Genomic DNA, 12,035 nt, shown 5'->3' on the forward strand with positions numbered 1-12,035 from the left:
TCCTCCGTCTCCTCCCTCCTCTCTTCTGCTCTCCTCTGCTCCCCTTTTGAATGCGGCGCTCTCTTTCACTGGCTCCTCTTCCCCTGATGTCAGGGACACACGTACACTCTGGCCCCACGCTAAGCCCACGTGCGGCCCCGCCCCGCTTCCGGCTCCTGTCCTAGGACTTGGCCCCCCTGCACACTGCTCAGCTGGGCGGCCGCACGGGAGCAAGCAGCACAGACCGCTGTCAGAACTCCGCGCTGCCCATGCAGCACGGGGGTCGGCGCCATTGAAGTGCGGGACGGGTCATCCTCGCCGCTGCTGAGTGGCCCCGCCCCATCACGGAAGCCATCCTGGTTGTCCCGTTCTCCAGGTGGCACGTGCCTGCGTGGTGGGGGTCACGCGGTGGGGGTGGCAAGTCCCTTTTTTGTCTGGCGAGTAGGGTTTTCTATAATTTGTCGAGCCCTGTTTATAGGGTTGGGGAGCCTTTTTTGGGTCGGGGGCCACTAACCCACAGAAAAATCAGTCGGGGGCCGCACACAAGAAGCAAAAAAGAAACCCATCTCCTCAAACCCTCACTGATGTGGTCCCTGACTGAGAAGGACACTTCTCTACATTCCCCTTGCACAGCAAAGCTTGGGAGAGTGGGGGGAGCCAGGCTAATAGATTTTGTATGCTCCAGTCCTGTGGTGGGCCAGCAGGAGAACTGGAGCGCCAGCATGGGCTCCCCAATGCTGGGAGGGGGAAACCCAGAGCCTCGGGGGCCGGATCTAAGTTTGCTGGTGGTGGCATCTAGTCCCTGGGCCTTAGGTTTTCCACCCCTGGTTTACAAAAACCCATATGGGACATGTGTACTGTAATTGCTTAACTAGGATTTGATTCAAAGCCCACAGAAGTGGCTGAGAATCTTTGCATTGCTGTCACTGGGGCATACATAACTACATACAGACACAGGCCTGTCGATGGGGGGAAAGGAAGTTAAAGGGGACAGTTGCCCCAGGGTCCAGCAATTCAGAAGGGCCTGGGGCTCCATGCCACTGCCACCACTCTGGGCAGCACTAAGGAGTGGCTTGGGGGCGCACATGCCATAGTCTGGCAGCACTGAAGGCTGGTTGCCCCTGCCCTTCCTCTTGAGGCCCCACCCTTTCTGGAAGCACAGAGCCAGCTCCCTCTCTCCCCCCTGTGACTTGGCGAGGCTGTTGGCTCCCGTGTAGAGACATTAAGTACATAGAAAATGTTATGAGCAAACATATAATACCTTCTTTTGAATTTACAGTTCAGAATGTACAAAGAAAAGTTAAATTGCACCATTGTTACTGCACCATTTGCTAAACACTTGTATGGCTCACTTGGAAAAAGTCCCAAGTGTGGAGAAAATTATGCATACAGCTTTCTTGTAGGTGTTTGCAAGAAGTTTTAGGACCCCTTACATATCAATTTTAAATATATTTCAATATCAGTGAACTAGGGTTCATTGGAGTAATAATAATATTAAACAGTACTTCTTATATTCAAAGTGGTGTACAAGTATCTTCACGTAATATGCAATGTAAAGCTTATTGATGTTAGTAAAAACATTGGATTGGCAAATGCACACATCCCATATGAGTTTGTGGCTGCTTTCAATTAGAAATCAGAAAGAACATATATAGAACAATTGTTTTATGCATTTAGATCCTAATTTTTAGTTAAGTCTCCAGGCATGGATACTTATAACTGATAAATAATCCGTTGCCCGAAGTGCCATTCCCTACAGACATAGGATTCCACCTTTCCTGAGTTCATTGCTCCTTTTAGAAGGTAGAAAAATCAAAACTGGTAAAAGGATATACTTTTTAAAACAATACACATTTAGTCTTTGAGACTTATTGCCATAGGAAGTAATTAAGGCCAAGAATGTAAGAAGATTAAGAAAGGAATTGTACATTTATTTGGATAAATGGATAACAAGAATATACAGCTTTAGGAAGGGATAAGAAGTCACATGCTTCAGGTTTTAAGTCAGTCTAGGCATTCGGAGGAGATCTAATGTGGAGTGTGAGTGGGGCAGGAATTCTTCCTCTGATAGCATTGTCAGGGCCAGGATACTGATCTACATGAACTCTGTGCTCTCATATATAATAATTACTATATTTCTTTTGGAGTTTCAGTAAGTATTATTAATGTAAATATGATATTCACTCTGTGTTCTGCATTCTAAATGCTCTCATAATAGGTGGTTTACAATTTTTTGTAAATCTGATTATTAATGAAATGTTGTAATGGTTCAGTAACATGCCAGACTTTACACCTAGTGAAGTAAGCAAAATAAATTTTCAATTTTTTATCTTAAAGTATTTATTTTGATCTATTAAGACATTAGTAAAGTAGAAAAATATAGACATCAAAGACCTACATTTTTAAAGATTACTTTTAAAATGGGAAAATAGTGGTAGATTTAGCACTGAAAGAATTAAAGTTAATTGCAGAAAACTAGGTGACAGAAGTAGCAGGTAGGTCAAAGCCTGGAGGAATAATAATTATCTATTGAGTCTGCTAAAAACTATTGACTATAACTATGAAGAATTTCATTCATCAGCACTTTGAAACCAAGTTCTTGGAGCAAGAAAGCAGATCACTTTCACTATACTTAGTATGTGCCCATATGTATTAAACTGATCCAGTCATAACAGTACATTGAGCTAATCTAAAGCAGGAGTTTTCTTCAGTCAAACTCACAAGAATGTAAGGCTTAAATAATTCCAAAGTAATGTGAGTAAGAAGTAATAATTCGTATTACTGATTGGATTTGATTGTAAAGCCAACCTCCAGGTGAATATTACTATATTTTAATTAGAACCATCAAGCAATTAAAAATGAATTGTGCGATTAAAAAATTAATCATGATTAATCACACTGTTAATAGAATATCATTTATATCCATATTTTTGGATATTTTCTACCTTTTCAAATACAGTACATTGATTTCAATTACAATACAGAATACAAAGTTTACAGTTTTCACTTTATTTTTATTACAAATATTTGCACTATAAAAAACAAAAGAAATAGAATTTTTCAGTTCCTACAAGTACAAGTTGTGCTCCTCTCAGTGCAACTGGGAGATCCCTCAGAGCCAATATATCTATGCACAATCCATAGGAGAGGGCTCTCTGGCTTTTGCCACGCTAGTCATTAATGATTTTCCATTAACTGCTTGAGATTTTTGGATATCCCTACCTGACCTACACATACTATTTTTCATAGGTCTTGATGGCTCTACATGAGATGTTCCCAGCAGTGCATGCAGCAGAAATGGCCATCCAGCGAAATCCGCATTCTTGGGAGGCATGGCAGACTTTGGGACGTGCTCAGCTTGGATTAGGAGAAATAGGACTGGTAAGAAACAGCCATATCAAAGACCTGAACATAGAAATCATGAATTCAGAATCACGTGTGATAGAGTAAAAGTACTGAAATGACAAAGTAATTTACTTTCTTTATAATACCCAAATGTAAACAAGGCAAAAGATTATTGTTGCTTTTATTTCCAGTAATCTCTCCTAATTTGTTTCTTAACAAACACTTCCTGTGTAAGTTTATTGTTGGGTTAGTGAAAGACCTGATCAGATCATGGCTTTTCACCTTATTTACATGGGAGATGTATCTAACTACACAAGTTCAGATGCCTATTTGTATGCAATGCATTTTACCATGGTTTGAGATCAGATACACTACACCTGTACAAGGTGTTGTCTACACTAGTGCAGCTTGTCTATAATAGGGGTTTATACCTGTACAGCTACATCAATGTAACTACATCAGTGGGTGAAACACTCATCTAAACAAAACCTTGTTCTTTTCCACAAGGAGAAATTTTATGATTTAGCATATGTACAGTAAAACTCCATTAGTCCGGCATCCAATGCTCCGGCACTCCTGATGGTCCAGCACCATCAGGAACCCGGAAGTGCTGGGGCAGCCGGACAGGCTTCCCCCATTCAGATGCTGCTGAAACTGACCAGCAGCTGAATCAGGGAAACCAGGAGCAGAGCAGCTGGGGAACTGCCGGGTTGGTCCCGTAGCGCTGCCCCTCGGGGCTGTGAGACCAACCCGGCAGCACTCCAGCTGCTCTTGGGGACGCCTGGGGCAGAGCAACTGGGGACGGCGCTACGGGACCAACCAGCAGCACCCCAGATGCTTTGCTCCAGACGTCCCCGATTCAGCCGCTGCTGAAACAGATCAGCGGCTGATTCCAGGAAGCCCCTCCCAACCCACTCCAGAACCCTCATAGCCACCCCTTCCGATAGTCTGGCATATCTGATAATCCAGCACCCCCTGGGTCCTGAAGGTGCCGGATTATCAGAAGTTTACTGTATATGAAACCAGGGGTAAGGTGTCTTCTCCATTAGAATTCTTAATTTTGGGAATCAATTATTTTATACCTCTATTATACCTAGTTTTGCACTGGTACATTAATTTTACAGTGTGATTAAGAAATGTAGGTACATTATGCCCAGAGTTAATTGTGATGGGTAGTTATTAGCGTTCCCTGTAAGATGAGAACTTGGGCAGCCACGCAGGAGAGATTCAGATGCCACCCAGCTGATGTGCAGAAAACCCACAGCAAACATAGCTGGCAACATATGATTCTACTGGTGTTGCACATCTCCACATGCCTCAGTGCACACAGATGGAAAAAATTAATGGGAACGTTGGTGCTTATGTGTCATGGTCAGGACATGGGTGGTCACACCTAATGGTTGGAGCAGGAGTCTGGCCAAATCAGGCAAGAGTTCAAGACAGGCCAGTGGGCAGATTGAAATTCAGACATTAGGAGGCAGGCAAGGTGAGGTTGCTGAGAGGCCAAAGTCCAAGGAAGGTGAGATGCAAAGTGAGAGCCAAGAGGCTGGCAGGGTCAGGTTACCAGGAGATCAGGGTTGGGCACCAGGTTACAGACAGCAATTAAATAATGAAGTCAAACACAAGCCAGGATCGAAAGCCAGAATATAGGGTCTGTCTCAAGTAGGGGCTGAATTCAGGTTTTGTGGGGTGGTACTTTCTGCCAAGACAAGCTTTGCAGGGTCCTCACCCAGGAGCTCAGTGTAATTATTCTATGGTGATTTAGTGCTGTCAGCTACTTAGAATCCCCACAGTCCCTCATTCTGTCCCTGATGGATTGTACTAGGGATGCGAAAGGTTTATTGGTTAACCAGCAAGCATCATTCTAAACGGGTAATGCTTTCTGGTTCTGGTTAACTGTAGGGGCTGGAGCAGGTCCATTCCTGCTCCTGGTGGAGGGCTGATTCTGCCCCACAGAGCCCACCGCAGGCAGGGGCTGTTCCAGTTGGCTGGCTGGAACAACCCCGTCTGTGGCAGGCCCAGCCTGGCCCTCCTACCACAAATTACATGCTGGCTCCTCGGGATCAGGGCCAGAAGTTTCTACTGGCCCCCTCCTGAGGATCCAGCTGCAGAGTCTGCAGCAAAGCCTCCTCCCCTGGAGTGAGGCCAGCAACTCTTGCTGGCTCCGTTCCTGGGGAAGTGGCTTCACTATGGCAGCCAAGCCTCCCCAGGAGTGGAACCAACAGCTCCTGCCTCCCCAGGAGCAGAGTAGGCAGCCCCTGCAGGCTGGCTCCCAGGATGGTGGCAGCAAAGCCTCCTCCCCGGGGGAGTGGAGCGGGCAGCCACTGCTGGCCAGGGTCCTGAAGAGGTGGCTTCACTGTGGCAGTAAAGCTGCCTCCCTAGGAGCAGAGCTGGCAAGGGCTGGTGGGCTCCACTCCCAGGGAGGCTTCATTGCAGGTTCTGCCGTATAAAGCTTATTTAAGCTTTATATTGCAGCACCCAAAACTGTGTAATGGCTAAGATTTTCAGTGAATACATGGTTGCCTTTTTAACTTACCTCTTCTATGCCTAGTTTGTACATTGTGTAAAACAAAATATACAGAGATCTGGAATCACATTGAGTTGAAAGCTTGCAAGTTATTGATGTTGACATTTTTAATAATGGTTTACAATTATTTATCTTATTTTTAAATACAATGAAACAAAATAAATGAATAACAGCTCCACAACTTATCTTGCCTTACTAGTGTTTCAGAAGTAGATCTTGTGAAGGAGGGGAGTAGAGGATGGTCTTCAGGACTAGTCATGCCATTCAAAGCAGTCAGTACAGAAGAAAGCATGGAGATGTTTATGCCAGAAGTAAACAAGTGGATACTTAAGGCTAGTGTAGCAGAGTTTTAGATTTCTGATCATCGTATCTCAGGACCAAATTACAAAAATAAAAAAGTCCCCTAGGAAAAGCTCCCATTAAGGCATAGACTACTGAACTGGAACTACAAATAAAACAAATATCTCCCTCAAATATTCAAGCCAGGTGTCTTCCCATAAAGAGCAATTATGGGTGAGACCTGAATGTTTGTGATAATTAAATGTATGACATTCATATTTGTGTGTGAAATTTTCTGGCTGTTTTAATTTGAAAGTACAACCAAGCAGAACTATAGATGAAAACAAATGTAATGAAGGCAAAAAACCATCAGTAAAATGATTAATAATATTTGCTTTATTTTATTTGATCTTTTGTAACACATATGGCTTGGCAGCTGTGTGATGATCCAAGAATAATACATTTACAGGGAATTCAGAATCCTATTTAAAAGACAATCATTAAAGGTGTAATGTTTAGACTGACATTTATGAGAAATCAATAAGAAGTATTTTTTGTTGTTTTTGTGGCTGGATCGCTCTAAGAGTTCTTTTTAAAAAAAATGTAAATAGAATTGTCAATGAAGACTAGTGCCTTTATCATATTTGAAAAAATGTGACAAATAATATTTGAAAGTTGTATACGTATGTGCAATGTCTATTTTTTGTTGTCTCGATCTCACAAGATGATGTTTTACATACAAACTCATGCATATCTGAAGTTTTGCAAATTGGTGATATTATATGGCCTGTGTTTTGTAGGAGATGAGACTTCGTGTATGTCTATGCTATGCAGTTTTAAACAACAAGGTTGCATCAACACAGTCCTGTTGCTAAACATCAGCACGTGTGAATGCTGTTTGCCCATACTTTTGCCAACAAAATACTTCCACCCCTGACAAGTCCATTTCACTTTGTCGGTAGGAGAGCGCTCTCCTGCCAGCAGAACAGTGTTCACACCTCCATTTGGCGAGGCAAAACTTTGTTTTTCATGGGGGTGGGTGGAGAGGCTAATTTTGTGTCATGTTCAGATTTTGTTACCTCGCTGTTCACTCCTTTGTCCGGATCACTTATGAATATGTTGAAAAGCACTGATCCTAGTACAGATCCTTGAGAACCTATGCTCTCCACTGTGAAAACTGGCCATATATTTCTACCCTTTGTTTCCTGTCTTTTTAACCAGTTGCAGATCTATGGGTACGTCTAGACTACAGGCTTTTGTTGACAGAGGCTTTGTCGACGGATACTGTTGACACAGCTTCTGTCAACAAAGAGCATCTAGACTACATCCAGTTCTGTCGACAAAGCAAGCTGCTTTGTCGACATGAGAGTGTAGATGCAAAGGACAGTGTAGATGCAATAACGCCTTCTGTCAACAGAACTCTGTTGACAAAAGGCATTATTCCTCGTAGAATGAGGTTTACTGCCGTTGACAAAACTGCCAACTTCTATTGACGTTATGTTGACAGAACTCAGCGGTAGTGTAGATGCAGGTATAGTTTTGTTGACAAAAGCCTGTAGACTAGACACACCCTATGAGAGGACCTCCCTCTTTTCCCATGACTATTTACTTTGTTAAAGAGTCTTTAGTAAAGGACCTTGCCAAATGCTTTCTAAAAGTCCACATACACTGTGTTCAGTGGATCACCATTGTCTAGTATGTGTTGACACTAGCGCTATCAAGTGATTAAAAAATTTAATCGCGTGCACCTACCCTTTGAAATGCCACCATGGCGTTTCAACAGGGCAGCACTGCTTGGAGCCCAGATCAGCTGTAGTCCCCAGATGACCCAGGGCTCCATGCAGCGCTGCCCCTTGGAAGCGCTGTGGCACTTCAAAGGGGCTTTGCAATGCGGAGTCGTGGATCATCTGGTCACTCCAGCTGCTCCCCAGTTTCACTTGCGCTGCCTCTTTGAAGTGCCAGAGTGACATTTCAAAGGGGCAGCGCAGCATTAACACCTGCAATTAACGTGTTTAAAAAATTAATGCGTTAAAAAAGTTAATGCGTTAATCCTGCCCTGTGTTAATCGCAGGCGTAAACGCGGGTCAATTGACAGCCCTAGTTGACACCCTCAAGAATTCTAGTATGGTGATTCTCATACTGGGTTGGGAACCCAAAGTAGGTTCCGACTTCAGTCCTCCCTCCTGAGGTTGTGTAGTAATTTTTGTTGGGGAGCAGAAGAGGCTTGCGGTGCAATGAAGTTTGAGAACCCTTGTCCTAGTAGATTAGTGAGGCATTATTTCCTTTTATAAAATCCATGTTCCCTTCCCCCAGTGTATTATGTTCATCTATGTGTCTGATAATTTCTTATCAATAAACCAGGCCAATACAACTTAGATGGGGCTACTATAAGGTGAGTGCTTAACTGGCTGGATAATCATACTCAGAGAGTAGTTATTAATGGTTCACAATTCTGCTGGAAAGGTATAACAATCAGTTTCACACATGCAGAATGGGAAGCGACTGTCTAGAAAGGAGTACGGCAGAAAGGGATCTAGGGGTTATAGTGGACCACAAGCTGAATATGAGTCAGCACAGTGATGCTGTTGAAAAAAAAGCAAACATGATTCTGGGATGCATTAACAGGTGTGTTGTGAGCAAAACATGAGAAGTCATTCTTCTGCTCTACTCTGCGCTAGTTAGGTCTCAGTTGGAGTATTGTGTCCAGTTCTGGGCACCACATTTCAAGAAATTGGAGAGGGTCCGGAGAAGAGCAACAAGAATGATTAAAGCTCTAGAGAACATGACCTATGAAGGAAGGCTGAAAGAATTGGCTTTGTTTAGTTTAGAAAAGAGAAGATTAAGGGGGGGACATGATAGCAGTTTTCAGGTATCTAAAAGAGTGTCATAAGGAGGAGGGAGAAAACTTGGCTTCTGAGGATAGAATAAGAAGCAATGGGCTTAAACTGCAGCAAGGGAGGTTAAGGTTGGACATTAGAAAACGTTCCTAACTGTAAGGGTAGTCAAACACTGGAATAAATTGCCCAGGGAGGTTGTGGAATCTCCATCTGTGGAGATATTTAAGAGTAGGTTAGATAAATGTCTATCAGGGATGGTCTAGACAGTACTTGGTCCTGCCATGAGGGCAGGGGACTGGACTCAATGACCTCTCGAGGTCCCTTCCAGTCCTAGTATTCTATGATTCTATGATAGCACTCTACTATCGTTTCAATCATGCCTCATTGTACCTCCATCTTTCCCACCACACAGATAAGTCATGGACCCCCTGTGTAACTGTGTTAAACCATGGCCAGGAAGAACTACTGAGTTTTCCTGTGCTTTGGTGAGTTTTCATAAGATCTAACAGCAGTGCTTAATTTTTTCAGGACTCAAACCTGGCACCTCTAGGTTTGGCAGTTCATAGCCCTACCACCTCTGAGTTTGCTGCATTAGTTATGAAAGTAAACTTCCAATAATCCTGCACTTTTAGGACCCAGAGGGTGCCGGATTATCAAATATGCTGGACTATCGGAAGGGGGGGCTATCAGGGGTCTGGGGTGGGGTGGAGGGGGTGCCACGCCAGACCCCTCATAACCCCCCCTTCCGATAGTCCAGCTCTGCCCCAGGCATCCCCGATTCAGCTGCTGCTGGTCAGTTTCAGCAGCGGGTGAATCAAGGACGCCTGGGGCAGAGCAGCTGGAGTACTGCCGGGTTGGTCGGGTAGCGCCGCCCCTTGGCACTGCGAGACCAACCCGGCAGCACCCCAGCTGCTCTTGGGGATGTTTGGGATGGAGCAGCTGGGGTGCTGCTGGGTTGGTCCCGCAGCGCTGAGGGGCAGGCACTACGGGACCAACCCTGCAGCACCTCAGCTGCTCTGCCCCAGGCATCCCCAATTCAGCTGTTGCTGAAACTGACCAGCGGCTGACCAGAATCAGCTGCTGGTCAGTTTCAGCAGAGTGTGACTTTGGGACGCCTGGGGCAGGAGCAGCTGGGGTGCTGCCCAGTTGGTCCCGTAGCGCCACCCCTCGGCGCTGCGGGACCAACATGGCAGCACTCCAGCTGCTCTTCCACAGGCGTCCCCAAGAGCAGCTGGGGTGCTGCCGGGTTGGTCCCGCAGCCCGCAGGAACAGCGCTAAGGGACCAACCTGGCAGCACCCCAGCTGCTCTGCCTCCTGCTTCCCCGATTCAGCTGCTGGTCAGTTTCAGCAGCGGCTGAATTGAGGAAGCAAATTGCAGAGCAGCTCCAATTGTCCGGCACCCGGAGCACTTCTGGGTTCCTGATGGTGCTGGACCATTGGATGCTGGACCAATGGAGTTTTACTGTAAAAATAAATTGCTTGAGCCCTTAAAGCTCTTTCATAACAAATTAAGCACTTGTCTAACAAGAAGTATTTGTACAAGGAGTTTAGAGTTTACATATGGCCAGACCATTTGCTCTGCTTGGTGGGAAGAACTACAATGAGACGAGGAGTTAGAGATCCTTACTTATGGTTCTACACATTAGGTTCTCTTCCCTTCCTCGCTCTGCTAGGTCTGTTTCAGAAATACGAATTAAAAGTAGCCCATTTGCACATCTGTTAATTGTAGTTTCCTGCAGAATTTGGTTTAAAGCAGTGGTCTGTGTGATTAAAGTGGTAAAATAGATGAGGAATAAGAATAGAAACCAGCATCTTGCCTTCTGTATGGGTGTTTTGAGTTACATAGGAGGGCACTAGCCAGTAGTTAAAATAATCTAACCAACGCTGGGTAGGTTCATGGATTCCTTTGTTTTCAAATTGTAATTTTGGTAGAAATTGGTGAACATTAAAATGTTTTCCATAAATTATAGTACTGCTTTTTATGTGGTGCTTTGACCTGATATAAAGCTAATCCCACCAGTTGTCTGCACCTCTTTGTATTAAGCATTATAATGTGCAAATACTTAGCTTTAATATCAGGCTTACAAAGAAAGAACAGGATTGGTTGTATTCATGTTAAGTATCCAGGCTACTTTTCAAAATATTGAGTGAAGCATTGTTGACTCTAGAACATCTGTCTACCTGCCTACAGTTATTAATCTAGATTTTATATTTACAGTGCCGTAAGTATGGATGGTACATTACAGACAATGATATGCCCTTGTCCTGTGGACTTTAAAATCTTAAGTAGATGTTATTGTTTTCTTTTTTCTAATACTTAAGAAGTTCCAGTTGAATGCATTATATTTACTCACTGCGCAAATATTCTCTTAAAGTTAAAAGCTAGTTAAGATCAGTAAAATGACACTGTTCTGAAAGAATTAAATTACTGGTTCCCTGTGTCCATAGTCTTATGATTTCAGAACTTTTAGAATTGACAATATGTCTCCAGAAACATTTTTAAAAATCATGTTTTTCTTGAAATTGAATGACATTTTATCAGAACAACAGCAATACCAATGACCTACTCAGAACAAATTTATGTTATAGAATACATAAATTACTCTGTACTTGGCAAGAATAATTTAGCAGTTCTTTTAACCCAAAAGGAAGACAGAGAATTTTGAAGCAACTGAGATATTTAACTTATTTCCATTAAGTTAAAGGAAAAACATTACTTTTGCAGCTCAACTGTTGATCATATTTATTTTCTTGTCAAGTATCTAAATTGGTTGCGAGGCTAAACTACAGATCAACATTATCACCACCTATTTGCAGCACAGTCCCAGGTAACAATGTTTTGTAGCCAGTTGTAGCTGAATTTGGGTCAGTCAGATGGAAACTTTTATAAGTAAACTACAGTAAACTTCCGATAATCTGGCACCTTTAGGACCCAGGGGGTGCCGGATTATCAGATATGCCGGACTATCAAAAGGGGGGGCTATGAGGGGTCTGGAGTGGGGTAGGAGGGGATGCCACCCCAGACCCTTCATAGCCCCCCCCTTACGATAGTCCGGCTCTGCTCCAGG

The 12,035-nt window shown here is 43.8% G+C and overlaps 1 protein-coding gene across 3 annotated transcripts in view; it reads left to right on the forward strand.

Moving 5' to 3' along the window:
- Positions 1 to 12,035, forward strand: part of TTC33 (tetratricopeptide repeat domain 33) — a 66,136-nt gene that overhangs the window by 50,494 nt on the left and 3,607 nt on the right. For all 3 annotated transcript variants that reach the window (XM_006139485.5, XM_014581757.4, XM_006139486.5), the window contains one exon: positions 3,229 to 3,360. In XM_006139485.5, coding sequence (XP_006139547.1) covers positions 3,229 to 3,360 — 132 coding nt within the window. The remainder of the gene's footprint in view (positions 1 to 3,228; positions 3,361 to 12,035) is intronic.

This window comes from Pelodiscus sinensis, chromosome 6 (genome assembly GCF_052426305.1).
Source record: "Pelodiscus sinensis isolate ZL-2025 chromosome 6, ASM5242630v1, whole genome shotgun sequence".
Taxonomy (NCBI): domain Eukaryota; kingdom Metazoa; phylum Chordata; order Testudines; family Trionychidae; genus Pelodiscus; species Pelodiscus sinensis.